Here is a 17,961-nt window from a genome sequence, read left to right as displayed (position 1 = left end):
TTCTTGCTCGGTTCTGAGGCAGGGTCTGGCGCTGTTGCCTGGGCTGGCCTCACTCTCTCTAGCCTCCCGATTGGGATTTCTAAAGACTGGAATTACAGGGATGCCCCATTGTGCCCAGTTTTGTTCTTTTCCCTTAGTTTTCTTTTGTTTCCAATTTTAACTTTACTTTATGTGTATAAAGTATGTTGGTGCCCTTGGTGCCCAGAAGAGGGAATCAGACCCCCTAGAATTGGACTTACAGGTGGTTGAGAGCCACCATGTGGATGCTGGAAATCAAACCCCAGTCCTCTGGAAGATGAGTCAGTTCTTTTAACTGCTGAGCCATCTCTGGACACTTCCTTTTTTTTTTTTTTTTTTGGACAGGGTCTCTTGTGAACCAGACCGGTTCCAACTCCCCAAACAGTTGGTGATGGATGATCTTGAACTTCTGACTGTCTTGCCTCCACGTCCAGAGTGCTAGGATTATAGGCAAGTGCCACCATGCTTAGGGCTGAGGATTTAACCCAGGGTTCCGAGTTCCCGTGTGCTAGGCAAGCACTCCTGCAGCAGAGGGTTCTCGGTCGCTTCCTTTCCATTTCATTCATTTCTTTCTTTGTTTGTTTGTTTATTTTTATGTAGATGTGTGCTTTGCCTACACATATGTCTGTGTATCATGTGCACACCTGGTGCCCAAAGAGGTCAAAAGAGGGTGCTGAATCCCCTGGAACTGGAGTTACAGACAGTTGTGAGCGGCCATGTAGGTGCTGGGAATTGAACCCCGGTCTTCTTGGAAGAGCAACCAGTGCACTTAACCCCTGAGCCATCTCTCCAGGCCCTAATTTCCTTTTTTTGTTTTTTGTTTTTTGTTTTTTGTTTTGTTTTTTGTTTTTCAAGACAGGGTTTCTCTGTGTAGTCCTGGCTGTCCTGGAACTAGTTCTGTAGCCCAGGCTGGCCTTGAACTCACAGAGACCAGCCTGCCTCTGCCTCCCGAGTGCTCCACCACCTTTGGTCCCTTCTTTCCCCTTTTAAAGAGAAGTTGCCGAGGCAATGAAGAGCTGCACACAGGTAGTAACTGATAGAATTAGGCCCTTCCTCTGGTCTTGATATTCCAAATGCTGCCTTCTTCCCAAGACTTTCTGGGTGGCCTTTCAGAACCCCGATGTTTAACTGCCCACTCTCCACCCACCCCCCAACAGGCTCTTGTGTGTAGGGAGGCACTGAGGCTCTGGGTAGCGATATGTACTGTACAGTGAGAGAGGGGGGCCTCGGTGGGTTTGGAGACAAGGTGCCCCAGGACGGTGGGAGACAGAGACACCACACAGACTGGGCTCAATGAAGAGTATTATTTGGTGGGAGGGAGGGAGAGAGAGAGAGAGAGAGAGAGAGAGAGAGAGAGAGAGAGAGAGAGAGAGAGAGAAAGGAGGAGAGAGGAAGAAAGAGGAAGGGAGGGAAAGAGGGAAAGCGGAGGTGTGCACACTTCATGGCAGGAGAGGGAGGAAGGGGAAGAGGAAGAAGAGAGGGGTCTTTCCCCCAAAAAAGCCTTGTCAGGATGCAGGGTGGGTCCCCAAGGCACGGGCCAGGTGCCAACACTCTGCCCATAGCCACCCTCAGCGTCATCACTGTGCTGTTCCATGTCTTTCAAAGACCCAGACTCCTGGCTCTACAACCCCAGAGGCCCATGGGAATCCAACCCTGCAACTCTGGGCAGCCACTGAGCACAGGGTCTTCCATTCCTAGTCCCCAGCCTAGTTCAAAGGTGACCATCAGCTCTCTCTATCCTAAGAGTCGCCTCCTCCTCTGGACGCTCTACCGGCCGGCCCACCTCCTTCCTTTCCAGGGAGGTTCTCTCCCAAGCCCAGCACCCCGACTCCCCCACCCCTATCCAGGTCCTACTCTCCCTAACATCCTTCTTCAGGCCACAGAGTCGCTCACAGCAGTGAGAAGCGGGGTGAGAGGCGATGCCGGGCCCAAGAGGCAGCAGCTGCAAGCAGCCTGCACTACACTCTCTTCAATAATTCATTCTCCAGCAGGCTGCAGGCACCATGCCCTCGTTCTGAACCAGAGATGGCTGCCGCCGCTCAGAGCCCTCTGTGGGGTGGGAGAGGGAGGCGGACAGCAGCGGAGAGCCGGGACCATGAGCAGAGAGGGTGCCCAGCCTCCCAGCCGAGGCTGCACATGGCCCACTATTTCCTGTGAAAAGGGTTTCAATCTGGGCGGACGCCAGGGGGCCAGGGAGACAAAGCCACATTGCTGTGAGCCAGGGGGAAACAGAAGGATCTCAGAGAGCACCTGCACCGGCTCTCTGGAGTGCGTGCACCAGGGTCAACCCTGTGACCTGGCTGAGCCTCTGAAGGCAGGCTACCTTTCTAATGGATGTCCACACCCCTCGGTCGGTCCCCCACAGGTCTCAGCTGTCCCCACCTCAGGAGCTCGGCTCTGCTGGATCTGTCATCTTAGTCTACATCCCCGAAACCTCTTCTTGGGTTTGCCACTCCACCCCCATCTCTCCACCCCGCCAGTCTCTCTGGCTAACCACTGCTCGTAGACAGTGGGGGTGGATGACCTGAACCGACCCTGCGTGTGGCAAGGGGATTCAGAATCCTAAACATTAGGAGTGTGCCAAGCAGCAGTTCTTTGTAGCGAGGAGGAATGGGGTAAGGTCTAACCCGTGGCAGGGCCTTTGCGTCCCCTCTCCTTCACCGGGGACACACTGGATTCTACTCCTCTGCTAGCCCTGTTCCCCCTGTAATCCACTCTTTGCAACTGGCCACCTAATGCAGGGAAACCGAGATCAAAGACCAGAACAAACATTCATAGAGCACCTCAACTGCACCAGGCTGAGCCAGACTCTGATAGGCAGAAGTCTGGAGCCAAGCATCTCTGGCTACTCCTCTTCCAAGCAAAGAGGGACACCCCCCACCCCAAATGTAAAACACAGATCCACTGTCTGCCCCAAAGTGGGCAAGAGTTGGGCCTGGAAGCCATAGCTTCCTCTTCATTCCCTCTCAGGGCCTGGTTTCTGGGAGATACGTGCAATCATTCTGGGCACTGTCAGCAAGAAACTCTTCAGACGTATTTATAGCAAATGCTGCATCAGGGGATGGAGCCTGAAAGTGCCTCAAAGCATCAAATAACTCTATAGGCCCTGAGGCGGAGCCCAGGGAAATAACACTGATTGCAGCTCGAGAGACTGAGGTTGGATGATGGAGGAACTTCCCCACAGCAATATTTGGAGCTAACAATGGGAATTCCCTTTAGAAGTTACTTCCACATAATTTTCTCAGGATTAGGCATCTTTTTTTTTTTTTTTTTTTTTTTTTTTTTTTTTGGTCTAATAGGTACAAAAGGATGGATATGGTAGACTACCGATTCTGTCCTGGTAATGCCCAGACTTCCAAATACCAGGGCCACTTGCTTAGTTGTCCAGATTACACCATTCTGAAGAGGCAAAAGCCATTTCTACAGCAGCAGGGCAGACTAGTCAGGATGGCTGGCAGGGGCCCTGCCCAGCACCCTGAGTCCTGACAGGGTGAGCTGATGAAGCCTTGGGGGGCTCTGTATGGGAACCTAGATCTGCACAGCCAAGCTGCGGCCGGAGCCCCAGAGAAGTAGGCATGCTCGCTAGGTGCCTCTCTTAGGTAAGTCAAGGCACAGCTGCAGATCAGTCTTTAAAGTGGGGAGTTTGTGACCTGCCAATCACCTCATGGGGAGGGCCTTTGAAGGGAGTTCAGGAGTCTGGAGACTGGGCTCCCTAATCCAGTTCTGATGCCTGCCTGCCTTCTTGGCATAGCAGAGACCAGGTATGGGACCAGGCATGTGATCAGAGACCAGCGTGGGTGAAAAGGAACAGGGGACGGACGTGGGCTGCCCCTGTGCATCTCACTTGGAGAACTGATGTTTACACTTTAAAGAGGCGGCCATGGCTTCAGGGGTGTAGGTTCAGGCAGAGGGAGGAGGGAAGCCAGGCACAATTGCTTCTCCTGTGAAAACTGAAGCGCCCCAAGGCCCAGAGGAGCTAGTCCATTAGCTGTGGTCAGCAGGGGAGGCAAGGAGGGAGGGGGGTGAGCGGTGTGTGTGTGGGGGGAGAGACTTCTCTCCCTCCAGGTCTTATTGCCTAAGCTAAACTTTAGTTCCCTCTATTACAAGCCCCAACAAAAACAAAATGCAAAGAATGAACACCCTCCTACCTCTCCTCTGCAGGCTTGAAGCTGAGTAAGTTGGGGTGGCCACATTTGTGGCAGGAACAGACCACAGAGGAAGGGCAGGCAGTGGCTTCCCCAGGCGCTTTCCAGGTTACAGCCAGCCCAAGAGGAACCTGGAATGGAGTGCTCTGAGGATGAGTGCTGGTCCACCTCAGCTCTGGGATGGGACCAGGGGACAGTCAGCTGAGCAGAGAGGGAAAAACAGCCCCCAGAGATCTTCAGGGAATAGCGAGGTGGAGAGGAGGGGTCCCGAACCCCCTCCAGCCCGAGAAAGTGGGTTCGAAGAAGGGTTGAGAAAGGGAGTCGTCCCCCCACCTTGATGCTGAGGTGAAGTTGGAGACCCGCCCAGGTCATCTCAGTTCTGTCGCCGTGAAGGGGTCTGCTCCCACTCGCCCCGGGCCCAAGCGCGGCCAGTGTCTTAAGAACAAGGAAGGGTCCAGTATCGAAGGACCAATGACAAGCTGGTCCGCTTAGAAGGGTGTAGGAAGCGAGCGAACTGGGATCACACCCTCGCTTCTCCCCCCTCCTCCCCCCCGCCAGAACTTGGGTTTGTCCGCTTTGACGTGCCCGCCCGAGGGGACGAGAAGGGGTACTGACCCGAGAAGCCAAAAGCGTCCTGCGACTTTGTGCTCTCTGCTGCCCAGACTGAGCTGGGATGCTGCCCGGCTTGCCTGGGATCCCCCCGAGACCAGGATGGAGGTAAGAGCGGTCTGGGGCTTTGGAGGGGTCTTTCTTGAGTGTCTCAAAGGAACCCCCCACACACACACACACAGGGGTGGGGACAGAGTGCAGCCTGGGGTTCTCTCCTGGGCGTGGGGGTGGGGGGTCTGGAGATGGGATGTGGCTCCTGGATTGGGGGGGGGAAAGGCTTGGCTGGGTCTAGATCCAGGCTGCGCCCTCTGCAGCAGCGCCTCCTGCTGGCAGGAGGCAGCACGTGCGGCGGGTGCTGCCACCTGGAGGGCGGGTGCGGACACCGGGCCATCGAATCCAGGGGGCGCTGCCGCGGGTAGGGAGGCCGTCGCCTCACCTCGCCTTGACCTTCCCTGAGACCTGCGGCGCACTAACGGACCCAGGAGGCGTCCCCGCCGGGCTGCCTCCCTGAGGATTCTGCAGAAGCCAGCCTCAGGGTCGGGACCTGGAAAAGGGTGGCTGGCTGGACGTGGCTTCCCCGGAACTCAGAGGGGCGTCTTGAGGCTTGGGCAGGCGAACTGAGCACCAGCACTCTTCCTTCTCGGTCTGTTAACCCGGCTGAGGTGGGGACGCAGGAGGGCCTTTCTTCCTGGGGGGCGCTGGGGCGCGCGCGGGGGTGCGGGGGTGGGGTGGGGCACTAGCTGCACCCAGCTGGGGCCCGGAGGGAGCCGAACCTCCTCCCCTTAAAAAGCCCCGGTGCCGCGCCTGCCTTTGAACCTTTCCCGCCCTCCCTCTGCCTGCCGGTGGCTGGCGGAGCTCCGCAGACAGACCCTGTCCTTCCCGGAGACCTGGGGGAGGGGGAGGGGATGGCTTGGGGCGGGGGGGGGGGAGCGAGGTGAGGATGGAGGGGCGGTGGGAGACACCAGATGACTAGGGACCTGGGGTGGTAGGGAGGAAGGACTGGCGCGGGGAGAGACGGACTGAGAGGCCCTGGGGAGTGAGAGGAAGATTGAAGGAGGAGGCTAGAAAGGAAGGGGGGGGGGTTGGAGGAAAGGGGTGGAACCAGCAGCTCGGAGAGGGAGCGGGCGGCTGGAGCTGGGCGGGCGCGGGGCGAGGCCAGGCGTGCAGCAGGCTGGAGCAGTGTGCAGAGCCGCGGCTGGGTCCTGCTCCCGCCTCGGAGCCCCTGGCCCGGGGGAGGGGGAGAGGCCGCTAGCCCGGTCTATGTCTTTTTCTGACTCCAGTGCAACCTTCCTGCTGAACGAGGTAACCGCCGGGGGCCCCCTCCCCAGAGGGGTGGCAGGAGAGCTCCGGCATTTGGGAGAAACTGCAGCGCGGGGTGGGGGACCAGGAGGCGAGACCTCTGGGTGAGAGGAGGGGAAGGCTGCAACTGGCGGCTCCTGCAACGTGCGCAGACAGGGGGCTGACTGGGGGCCGGGGAAGGGGCTGGATTGGGAGGGGGGCTGTGCCAGGCTCCCTCTGTGACCCTCTCGGAGTTCCTGGGCGGGGCGGCGGGGGGCAACCTTAGAGCTGGGATGCTAGGGGCCTCCACCTGGTGTAGCACTCCTAGCTCCTGCCTCAGTTTCCCCCACTTGGTGTCCAGGAATTTGCATCTACCCAGCTCCCTGGCACACTTGAGGCTTTCCTCCTTGCTCCTGCTTCCATAGCTAGATTAGCACGAGAACTGGACTCTGGCAGGTGTGACTGACTGTTGGTGAGACACGAAGTGGGCACTGGGTAGCAACTCAGGGGTAGAGGTGGGGAGGGGGGAGGGAAGACCCAAGTGCCGCCGCCTGCTGGACCCCAAGGGATGCCCGTCGGTATGGGGAACTTGAACCCATTCTCCTGGGGAGGTGGTTGGCATGGCAACGCATTTCTCAGAGGCAGACTTAGACACACCATTGTCCCAGCTGGGGATGGAGACAGACAACAAGGTGTGAGGAAGGGAATCTGGTGGTAGCGGATCCACAGCTGCCTGCAGTCCCAGGACCCTCTATGGGTGGGGAGTCCTCAGAGGAGAGGCCATCTCCCAGGAGAGAGCCTGGGGGGTCTTCCCCCCTGATACCTACCTCTCCACCCTCTGGAAGGAGGGGGCTAGAGAGACGACGCGAAAGGAAGGTACAGGGGAAAGGCAATGCTTGGGAACGCAGACTAGAATGTCTTGCTAGCCCCTCATCATGCAGGCTTCGGAGCTGGGAAAGCTGGTGACTCCCCCAATCTGGTGACTCCCCCAATCTCGGCTGCTGCCCTCAGCAGCCAGAGCTCCAGTCAAGTGGCCTGCCAATCCTGCTAGGAGAAAGAGGCAGACTAGGGTGTCATAAGATGAACCCCCTCCCCCATCTTTTTCTTGCCAAGGAAACGGGAAGATGAGACAGAGTGGTCTTTGGGTGGTCTTCCTCTGCCCCCCCCCACTACCTTCTAATAGATCTCATTAACCCTTGCAAATTGTGGCTTTCTGATTTCCCTCTGGCCCAGGAAGGGAAGGGGATGGGCAGAGTCCTGAACCTACCCTCCTGGGTGTGAGGAATAGGAATGGAAAGCAGCTGGGTTGAGAGAGCGAGACACCAGGCATGGCTGATGTCTGTCTGTCTCACGTCCTCTTGGGGGTGCCCAGGCAGGTGGTTAAAATTCAAAAGGGAATTTTTGGTCAGGGGATGTAAGAAGGAGGGAGCTGATGTGGGGAGAGCCCTCGGAAGGTTTCGTCCATTCAAAGGGCTGCTGCTGCTCTCTCTCCTCCAATCTCAGCAGTCCCTTAACGGGGGCTGAGTGGAGCGAGGAGGCTAGGAACATCCGACCCACCGTACACCCGGCCTTTGGCAAAGCGCGAGACTTGCCCCTGCTCCTTGCCAGTCTCAGAGTCGGGATCCCACCTTCTGCTCCACCTGCAGCCATCCCCGGGCCTCCACCCTCTTGGCTTCATCTGTCCCTTTAGGCTCACCTAAAACAGCCCCTTTTCTGCCCCAGTTCCCACGGATGCCTTGGCAGTGTCTGGCACAATCCTTGGCAGGGAAGTGAGGAAGAGCATCTCCATCCCGGCTTTAAGTTGGATGAAATCTGCCCGTGCAACAAGTGTGGGGAGGCCTAGCCAGCGTACCCGAACTTCCCCCTTCTCAAGGGTGGGTGGGCCCTTTGCTGCGGCCGGGAGCACAGAGGGCCACGCACCTGTTGGGGCAGGAGCTGCTTTCATGGCCTGGGATCTCCAAACCATTCCTCCCTAGTACCTCTTGCGGGGTTCGCTTTGGGTGTCTCCTGGAAATGCAGGGAGCCGACAACAACGCACTGTCACCTGAGACCTCTCCCCATCCGCGGCCCGTCCCCCTCTATCTCTCCATTTTCCTGTCTTGCGCGTCCTCGCTGCCTCCAGCCCTCGGGTCTCTCCATCCAGCCTCCCCGCCGCCCGCACCCTCTCGATTCTCCGCTGGGGTCGCGCGTCTCCTCCTGGCAGTGTCTCGCCCCTTCCCCTCCCCCGCGCCAGCCCTTTGTTTCCCGGCGGAGCAGTTCCTGGGTTGCCCGAGTCCCCGTCTCCGCATCTCTCCTCGCCCCGCCTCCTCCCCGCCGGGATCCGCCCCGCCTGCGAGCCTCTCCGCCCTTCTTCCCAGTCGCCCCGGCCCCAGAGGTGCCGGGGACCCACCTTCCCGGCCCGCGTGCGCCCGGTTCCGCGGCCCCGGCGGCCCCGCCGCCCGCGCCTTCCCGGGAGGGGGGTCCGGTGGGCGGGCACTATTGTTGTGGGGGCCGGCGGCAGATTCCTCGGCCGCGCTGGCGCGCTCGGGGTGGGACCGACGGGGCTGGGGGGTGGGGAGGGGAGCGGTGATCTGAGCTGCGAGCAGCTGGTCTTCGCGGCTCGCTCGCTCCTTCGCGCTCGCGCTCTCCGCCGCCGCCGCCGCCGCCGCCGCCGCCGCCCGCAGGGCTGCGCGGCTCGGTGGCATCTCGGGCGCGGCCCGCCGTCCTCGCCCCCGGCGCCGCTCGCTCTTCCCCCCCCCCACCCCGGACTCCCCCATGTATGACGACTCCTACGTGCCCGGGTTTGAGGACTCGGAGGCGGTGAGTGCCCACGGGGAGGGTGGGGGTGGGGGAGTTGGGATGACACCTCGCTCTTCAACCCTTCCCCCCGTTCAGGACTTTGAAAAAAAAAAAAAAAAAAACGCCTTGACAGCGGGGCAGGGCGCGTAATGGGGGTGGGGGCCCTCTAGGAAAGTGGGGGTATGGGCTTTCAAGGCCAAGTCTCCCGGGTACTCGGGTGTGTGCACAGAGGGACACTGTAGGGAGAGAAGGCTGGAGCAGGGGGGCGCCCAGAGCTCAGGACATACGGGGGCAGAGGGAGGAAAGACCGAAGGCCCTGGCACCGAGGTTTTAGAGGGAACACGGGATGTCTGGAGTTCCAAATTCGGGGTTTATGGGGTCTGAACAGAGCAGGAGGAGCTGATCTCTAGGGGAGTCACTCGGACCTGTGCCTCAAGTAAATGACAAATTGGGGAGCTGGAAGAGTATTTAGAGAGTCGGGTACCAGTCTCTGCAGCTAGGAATTCTAGGACTTGACAAGGTCTGTTATTCCTCTGCCCACCACCCCTGTGCGCAGCTTTGACCCCTCACCCTCACTGTAGCCCAGCTTCTTCCAAAGGCCACCCACCACATGGGTGGGCCCTCGGACTGAGTTCCGTCCACCTCCCCACCCCCTGCTGAGGATTCCTCTGAGCTCCTGCTCAGCATGGAGGGCCTGGAGGTGAGGCCAGGGGATGGAAAGGAAGATCTTTCCTCAGAGAACCAGGCACCCAATAAATATTTAATTCTCCTCTTTGCTTTTATCTCCTGACCCACTGAGACAAATCAGCTCATTAGGCAGTGATTCCCGGAGCTCAGAAAGCAGAAAGCATGCCTGGAAAGAGGGGGCAAGAGTGGAGAGCAGTTTCAGAGCCCCTTGGAGTTACCAGACTTTCTCAAACATGCCACCCAAGGCCTTCTTGGGAAAGGACCACTACATGGCTTGAAAACATCCCTTGATAGGGTTAGGTCGGGTCTCCTGTCTTGTGAGGCCCAGAACAGGCACGGGTCCGTCGATTCTGGGACCAGGCTCCTTCCAGGAGCCCAATTTTCCGTGGGGCTCTGGGGCTAATTACGTTGCGGTGAGAGCAGAGAGATGGTTTTTCAAGGCTCCGATGGACGCCTCTTTCTGACAGTTGAAGGGACAGCTGGTGTAGCCCAGGGTGCCAGGAGCTGGAGAACAGACCTCTCTGTGGGGCCGCAGGGCCTTGGGTGCTCCCTTCTCATCCCTGGTGAGAAGTCAGGCCAAAGACACTGGCACATAGGGATGCTGCTTGAGGGTGGCCTGCTGACCTGTGGCTCCCTCCTGACCCTCTCTGTTTCTTGGATCGCTTCCCCCGCCCCCCCCCACTTGGCTTCCTCCTGCCAGCTCCTTGCTCTCCCTGAGGCCCCCTCTGAGGCAGTGGGAGGGACAGCAGGCTCTAAATAAATCCACTGGGCTCATCTCCCTCCTCTTCTTCCCCCGTGCCAGGCAAGAGAGGAGCTGCAGCCTGCCCACACACTCGCCAGGCAAGGGGGGCAACCACCAGGGCACGGCGCCAACTCTGGAGTACTGAGACTCTGGCTGTTTGGGTATAATGGGCTGGGGAAGTAAGACCCTAACGGACTCTACAAGGTGTTCCTACCTTCTTCATTGATACCAGAGTAGCCCAGGCAATAAATAATACCTGAGGACACGGGAATTATGGAAAGTGGCTTTACCATTCAGGACACAACTCATTAAACAATTTAGGGAGAGACCTGTCGTTTCTCCGCCTAGCCAGGGTTAAGAGGTCTTCTAGCCTAGATACCCCCAGATATAGGCAGTGAGGACTAAATTAGGCTGTGCGCTAGCAGAGGTCAAAGCCACACTTCTCCCAACACCTGCTGGGTACCTAGGAAGTATCTGATGCATACACAGTGGGTGGTCATCCTGCCTCCTTCCAGCCTCTGTCACCTGCTGGCCTCTATCCCCTTAGCCAGCCGCACCCGCAGCCACACTTCTGTCCTGGGAGTGAGGTCTCTCATTCCGTGTCAAGGCTTTTTTTCCCCCTCCCGGGGACTCAGCCTGGTTCTGCCTTGGCTGGGGAGATGGGGAGCAGCAGACACCCTCTACTTGTGCCGACCAAAAGGCCGCACCACTCTGGGGCTGCCTTGAGCCTTTGGTTTACAATATAGACATAGTCTCCAGCCCAGATTCCAGGGCTGACACCAAGTGACCAGCCCGCCCCTCCGCCCAGGCTGGGCTGGGGCAGAGGCATGGTCGACAGGTCGACCGTGTGTGTTTGTGGGCTCCAGAGAGAGTCGTCTGGCTCTGCTGCCTCGTTAGGTGATCAGAGCCAGAGAGTTCCAGGGTCTGTTCTTCAACCTGAACATTCGGAAACCGCTTTCCTTACACACATCCTTTTTTTACCTTTTCTGTGCCGCTGGCCATCTCAGAATTGAGGGAAGAATCCCTCCAGGCAGCTGCATATAAGGAAAAGAGTCGGAAAAGAGTCCCTTTTCCCCCCACCCAGTTAGGTACCTTAACTTTCAGCTGCTTGTCTCAAAGTTGAAGTTCCCTTATTTGTTTGGCGTCTTCCTCGTGGCCTTGAAAGTGAACTCCGTAACCCTTCAAGTGTACACTCCTTACCCCAAGACCCTACTATGGGCAGGACTCAAGGACTGTCCCTGTTCTGATCACCAAAGGCACCCCATTCCCCAAGGGCCTGTATCGCCTGGGTTGCCTGGTACCAGCGTAGCCTCTCTCCAGGGCCTGGTATCCCCAGGCCCCAGGGGAAGGCTAGGGAGGTACAGGCCAGGTGGTGGGTGTGTGATGGCCTCGCCTGTACCCAGGAGATGGCTTTGTGTTGCTCTCTCATTCCTGGCTTCTTGCTGCTTACACCTGGCCGGTCCTAGCAGGTGTGAGAGGAAAGACAGTTGTGGGTGGGGAGAGCAAGGGAGACTTCCAGGAGTCTGCAACTTCCGGCCCAATCTTCAGATTCCAAAACCTTGTTAGAAGCCTGCTGGGGTGGTACACCAGCATCTGGGAGGCGGAGGCAGGCAAATGTCTGGGTTTGGTCTATATGGAAAATTCTAGGCTAGCCAGTGCTACATAGTGGACCCTGGCTCAAATACGAACAACAAAAAACTTGGATAGAGTCTTAGTGGTCAAGTGGTCACATTGTGACAGGGCCTACCAGCGTGTGTGTGTGTGTGTGTGTGTGTGTGTGTGTGTGTGTGTGTGGTCAGAGGACAACTTTAGAGATGAGTTCTCTGCCTGCACTGTTGGTCCCGTGGATTTAACTTAGGTCATCCTGTTAGAGCAGCAGATGCCTTCACTTGCTGAGCGATCTCACCATCCCCTCTCCCTACCCCATCTGGCTTTTTTTTTTTTTTTTTTTTTTGAGGGAGGGTCTCGAGTGGCCCAGGATGGCTTTTAACTCCCTCTCTAGCTGCACCTGAACTGGAATTCCTGCTCCTCTCCCTCCCAGCGCTGGAGTTATAGGTGTGCAGCGCCGTGCCGGCTCCGACCCGCATCTCTTGGCTAGCTATATTCTTGCCAGCTGTCTTAAAGGGATCATGTCTAGGCCGCTTCAGGCTTGCATGGATAAGAGGACCTGGTTTCCTGGATTCCACAGCATCCCAGAGACATCATCTGTAGTCTTGTTCCCTTCCCTCTGCTCCATAGGACGCGGTAGAGGGGAAAAGGAGAGAAGGGGGTGAACATTATTCGCAGTCAAGGTATTGACAGGTGTGCAGCAGAGGGGCCCCGTCTTTACACTGTGGGCTGGGCCAGCCTCTCCGTAGCCTCAGAGACACTGGGAGGCACACAAGCAGCAGCTTAGAGGGTCAGATCATCCCCTAGAAGGTGGAGAAGAGACATCAAGGTTAGGAGAGGCCTATACAGTCCCTTTACACAGACTCTCCCATCCCAGGGTTCAGCCGACTCCTACACCAGCCGCCCCTCTCTGGACTCAGACGTCTCCCTGGAGGAGGACCGGGAGAGTGCCAGGCGAGAAGTGGAGAGTCAGGCCCAGCAGCAGCTGGAGAGAGCCAAGGTATATTTGCCGCCGGCCCCGCCGGCAGGGGGCCCGGCTGGGTGCAAACCTGTGCGGGCTCTTGGGTCCCCAGGGTCATGTCAGGGGGTACTTACGTGTGGAAAAGTGTGTGTGGCAGGCAGGAGGCTTCTCGTCTGGGGCCTCTGCCTTCCCCCCACGAGATGTCCCGAGGTGTCTCTCACTGCCCTGACGATCAAATTTCCCAGCACAAACCTGTGGCATTTGCTGTGAGGACCAATGTCAGCTACTGTGGGGTGTTGGATGAGGAGTGTCCAGTCCAGGGCTCTGGAGTCAACTTTGAGGCCAAAGATTTCCTGCACATTAAAGAGGTAATCCACCTTCTCCCCTGTGTACTTCTGTACACCTGTGTCCTTCTCAGCCCTGCCTTGGTCCTCACTTCGGAAAGTGGGTGGTTAACAGTAGTCTCCTGTGACACCCTTGATGCCACACGACTTGAACTGGCTGCACTGTTCTGAGACTCCATCATACTCTCCTTGGCCCCTCCTCTGCCTTCCTCACACCAGCTTCCCAAAGTCTTCCCTGGCTCCGAAGGGGCCTGGGCACGCCCCCTCTCACAGCTCCTCCCTCCCCGCTCTCGTCCACTCCCAGAAGTACAGTAATGACTGGTGGATCGGGAGGCTAGTGAAAGAGGGCGGAGACATCGCCTTCATCCCCAGCCCCCAGCGCCTGGAGAGCATCCGGCTCAAACAGGAACAGAAGGCCAGGTGAGACCCGTGCTGTGACTCCATACACACACACACACACACACACCCCTGACACAGAACACCCCAAATACCTGGCCCATGGAACACAGCTCCACACACACACCATGCAAGTGTGTACACACACAACATACACGCTCAGCTGTCCTAAAGGGAGTTACTAATTTGTAAAACATTAAATAATGTATGGAGCTGACAGACACATTCATGGTTTACCGCCCCCTCTTTCTGTCAGGAGATCGGGGAACCCTTCCAGCCTGAGTGACATTGGCAACAGACGCTCTCCTCCTCCATCTCTAGGTACCCCCTACCCCCACCCTCTCAGCTTACCCACCTTGGGTAGATGGGCAAACAGGACACAGTGGAAGGGGTCCTCCTCAGTGAACCTCATGGGAAGGGGCCGGTAGAGGGATTGGAAAAGCAGGGAGAACCCGTTACCTCCCCTGGGGAAGGAACTGCCACGCCCCCACGGCCTTTTCCTTCAGCAATTTTAATCTTCTATTTCCTTTTCCAAAAAGCCAAGCAGAAGCAAAAGCAGGTGAGTCAGAAAGGGACCTGAGCGGCGGGTGAGGGGCGGATTTTGGTTCTGGGGACCCTTCTGGTCAGACACTGCAGAACAGGGGGGACCAAAACTCTTGACTCTGCCCCCAGAGCAATCAGGCATAAAGTGGGCACCAAGACCAAGATTTTTGTCTTGACCTCCTGGCCATTTTGCAGGCAGAACATGTTCCCCCATATGATGTGGTGCCCTCCATGCGGCCTGTGGTGCTGGTGGGACCCTCTCTGAAAGGTTATGAGGTGAGGACATGCCCAACCTGAGTCAGGGGAAGGCTTCAAGGACAGTGGGAAATGTCTGTATGGAGGCTGTGAACTCTTCTCAGGGACACTGCCTGTCTCCTGGAGCCCCCTATCAGTGCCACGCCCTCTCCTCCAGGTCACAGACATGATGCAGAAGGCTCTCTTCGACTTCCTAAAACACAGGTTTGATGGCAGGTAAGCTGCCCTGGCCTGGGATGGAAGGAGAATCAGGAAGAAAATAATTCCCTCCTCATGCCCAGAGCTAGTCTCCTCTCAGGGAGGATTGGGTAAAGAAGGCCTTGAGATTGAAGGCGGCTGTGACCCTCCTTACCAGGATCTCCATCACGAGAGTCACAGCTGACCTCTCCCTGGCCAAGCGGTCTGTGCTCAACAACCCTGGCAAGAGGACCATCATTGAGCGCTCCTCCGCCCGCTCCAGCATTGGTGAGGACTCCTTTGTTCCTGCTTCTCCGCCCTTTGGACGCTAGTCAGAACGTCTCCCTTTTTAGCCCATCCCCCCCCCCAGCGCCCCCAGGACTGTCCTCGTTTGCACAGTCCGCTGCCCGCCCAGGCCATCGGGTCCTTCCTCTCCGCCACGGAGCAGCCCTCCCTCAAAGCCCCGGGTTAAGCAGTGGGCAGGGCCCCTGGTGAGCGCCTCCTCTTCCTTAGCTGAAGTGCAGAGTGAGATTGAGCGCATATTCGAGCTGGCCAAATCCCTGCAGCTAGTGGTGTTGGATGCTGATACCATCAACCACCCAGCCCAGCTGGCCAAGACCTCGCTGGCCCCCATCATCGTCTTTGTCAAAGTATCCTCACCGAAGGTAAGTGAAACTGGGGTGGCTGGGGTCCCACAGGAGATTCCCCCTAGAATATAGTCACCTTTTCCTGCCATCCCTCAACGCCACACTGAGTCACCCTCACCTGGTACTTACTAATGCCGTATCACAAGTTGGGAACGTGCCTAGTTCCTTCCAGGCCCAGCCCGCTCTGACCCAGAGCCCCAGGAGACTCTAGGCCTGTCTCTGCCTTTCTGCTTCAGGTACTCCAACGACTCATCCGCTCCCGGGGGAAGTCACAGATGAAGCACCTGACTGTACAGATGATGGCCTACGATAAGCTGGTTCAGTGCCCGCCAGTGAGTGCCTGGGTCCGCTGCAGCCACACCCGATTGCAGGGTGCAGGATGGAGAGCAGGAAGGTTGCCGCGAGACGCCAACCTCCCTGTGTCCTTTCTGTCCAGGAGTCGTTTGATGTGATTCTGGATGAGAACCAGCTGGAGGACGCCTGTGAGCACCTGGCTGAATACCTGGAGGTTTACTGGCGAGCCACCCACCATCCAGCACCTGGCCCTGGACTTCTGGGTCCTCCCAGTGCCATCCCTGGACTTCAGGTAACCATTTCCAGAGGGCACAAATGTGCAGGCTTACACAGTCGAAGCCACGCTCCTGCCCTGCCCAAGGATTGTCCTTGGCCTGCACGTGAAGCCAGGGACGGAGGAGCTGTCAGCTGCTTCAGCTCGCTCTACAGACCTAGGGCAGAGAGGTCAGGGGACTTCCTGATTGACGAGCACAGTGAAAGAGATGAGTAATCAGAGACGGGTCTTCCAGGGTCAAAGGAGATGTTCTCTCCACACCTTTCTCCCAATCACTTCTTAAGGGAGAGCCCGAATATGCAGGGGCCCAAACTCCAGCTTTCTCTGCCTGGCCCAGAAGAACACCCCAGCTTACTTCTTCCTCGCACTATTTAGAACCAAACCTGGGAATTGAGACTAGAGGGGAAGAGCCCCACCTCCCTGCCAGAGTCCTAGGAGGAGCAAAGGCCAGGCCTGCCTCACCTTACTCAGAGCTCTTGTGTGGCCCCCAGAGTCAGCAGCTGCTGGGGGAGCGAGGTGAGGAGCATTCACCCCTGGAGCGGGACAGCTTGATGCCCTCAGATGAGGCCAGCGAGAGCTCCCGCCAGGCCTGGACCGGCTCTTCACAGCGCAGCTCCCGCCATCTGGAGGAGGACTATGCAGATGCCTACCAGGACCTGTATCAGCCTCACCGCCAACACACCTCGGGGCTGCCCAGTGCTAATGGGCATGACCCCCAAGACCGGCTCCTAGCCCAGGACTCGGAGCATGACCACAATGACCGGAACTGGCAGCGTAACCGGCCTTGGCCTAAGGACAGCTACTGACCACCTCCTGCCCTACCCTGGCAGGCACAGGCACAGCGGCTGGGGTGCCCACCTCAGGCAGGTTGGAGTTAGACTGGCATCAGGCTGCCTCTAGGTTCAGCTCTCACAACCCCCTGCCCAGCCCCTGGTCCAGGGCTGACTGTGGTCCCAAGGTTCTGGGAGAAGCCAGGGGCCCCCTCACCTCCTGGGCACAGTGACCCCGTAGGTTCTCATCCCAGGTACTAAGCCGTGTCCTGCACCCTCGGCACCTTCCTCACCTGCACAAGAAGCTGCCCACGTGGGCGATGATCTCAGGCCAGGATCACTTAGCAGGGGACTTCCAACCGGAGTGGATGCCCCTCTAATAACGAGGGTAGGAGTATGGGCGGTACAACCTAAGTCCTAACAAAGCACTCCGTTGTGCTTTGGGGTCCAGGGGCCTCCACTCACCTCACTGCCACACATCAGGAATGAAAGCATCAGAGCTCCGCACGGTGGCTCCTCTCTACCGTCAGCTGGGGTGGGCATTGACACCTAGGACAGGCGCGGTGCCGGTGAGGCTGGACAGACAGCCCACAGCAGACGCTCCGGTAGGAAAGGGCCCTCCTCTCCAAACCAGGAAGCTTAGCATCTGGCAGGACTAGGGAACTGGAGCGTGGTGAAGCAGAAGCCGGCCTGGACTGCGGGGGAGGAGGAGCAGCTTCCGGCCCCCTTGCCTTTCTCACTCTTTCGCCCCTGCATCTGTCATTTCTGTTCCTTCCCTCCATGCCTCCTGCAAGACCAGGGCTCCCTGACTCAGCTGCGCTTGTGAAGTTAGGGTTAGATGAGGACATTAGGACCCGGGGGACGGCCCCCAGAGGCTGGCCACCTGGCTACCCTTGCCTTATGGCTCTAGCGTGTGACCTACAGAGCATGCTCCATTGAGAACCTGCCCCACCTCATTGTCATCTCCAATAAAACACCATGCACAGTCTGTCCGGTGTCTGGCTCACGTGGCTCTGTGTTACTGTGCGGCCTAAGTCTGCAGAGGTGAAGTAGTCTGGCCCTTTCTCTCCAAGGATTCCCGAGTGGGAGGGGAAGCAGCAGCGGCAAAAGGCACGTATTTGTGGGTACACTGCACCCCAGGCCCCACGTCTGCAGAGAGGGAGCTGGCAGTACAGGAGGGACTTACTCTGAGGAGCAACACAGTCAAAGCTGCTTCCCACTGCGCCTGCCTGGGGCCGGAGGGCTCCGTAGGTAGCTGCAACTTGAATTCACATGCTTGCCTACCATGAGGGGCAAAGAGAGCGTGTGCCTGAAATGGAGGGCAAGGTCTGTGGTCCTCTTCAGACCTAACTCGGCTGAACCAGCCCTCGAGACCTCCAGTGCTGACTCTTCCGGGAGCAAGGGAGGCCGGGTCAGGCACACGGTGGCCGAAGTG

At 58.0% G+C, this 17,961-nt stretch overlaps 1 protein-coding gene across 3 annotated transcripts; it reads left to right on the top strand.

The window, feature by feature from the left end:
- Window positions 1-4,855: 4,855 nt before the first annotated feature.
- Cacnb3 (calcium voltage-gated channel auxiliary subunit beta 3) lies at window positions 4,856-17,514 on the top strand. Of its 3 annotated transcripts, none has more exons than XM_037197391.1 (13): window positions 4,856-4,880; window positions 12,743-12,865; window positions 13,072-13,194; window positions 13,475-13,590; window positions 13,823-13,887; window positions 14,106-14,125; window positions 14,305-14,385; window positions 14,522-14,580; window positions 14,720-14,829; window positions 15,055-15,206; window positions 15,425-15,520; window positions 15,625-15,774; window positions 16,248-17,514. In XM_037197391.1, the coding sequence occupies exons 1-13, from the start codon at window positions 4,875-4,877 to the stop codon at window positions 16,560-16,562; spliced, it is 1,416 nt and encodes a 471-aa protein (XP_037053286.1). In that variant the 5' UTR covers window positions 4,856-4,874; the 3' UTR covers window positions 16,563-17,514. The 3 variants fall into 3 exon arrangements, with proteins under 3 accessions (XP_037053286.1, XP_028747721.1, XP_028747720.1); XM_028891888.2 differs by lacking the exon at window positions 4,856-4,880 and adding an exon at window positions 5,924-6,074; XM_028891887.2 differs by lacking the exon at window positions 4,856-4,880 and adding an exon at window positions 8,701-8,849.
- The last annotated feature ends 447 nt before the right edge of the window (window positions 17,515-17,961 follow it).

This window comes from Peromyscus leucopus, chromosome 20, assembly GCF_004664715.2.
Source record: "Peromyscus leucopus breed LL Stock chromosome 20, UCI_PerLeu_2.1, whole genome shotgun sequence".
NCBI lineage: Eukaryota > Metazoa > Chordata > Mammalia > Rodentia > Cricetidae > Peromyscus > Peromyscus leucopus.
The sequence above is the reverse complement of the archived record's forward strand: the minus strand, read 5'-3'. Positions and strand labels throughout refer to the sequence as shown.

Bases quoted from the DNA above. Each gene is read 5' to 3' on its own strand.
- Cacnb3 (XM_028891887.2), top strand. From the start codon at position 8,805: ATGTATGACGACTCCTACGTGCCCGGGTTTGAGGACTCGGAGGCG. The intron at 14,126-14,304 runs GTGAGTCAGAAA...GCCATTTTGCAG, and splicing joins CCAAGCAGAAGCAAAAGCAG to GCAGAACATGTTCCCCCATA. The intron at 14,386-14,521 runs GTGAGGACATGC...CCTCTCCTCCAG, and splicing joins CCTCTCTGAAAGGTTATGAG to GTCACAGACATGATGCAGAA.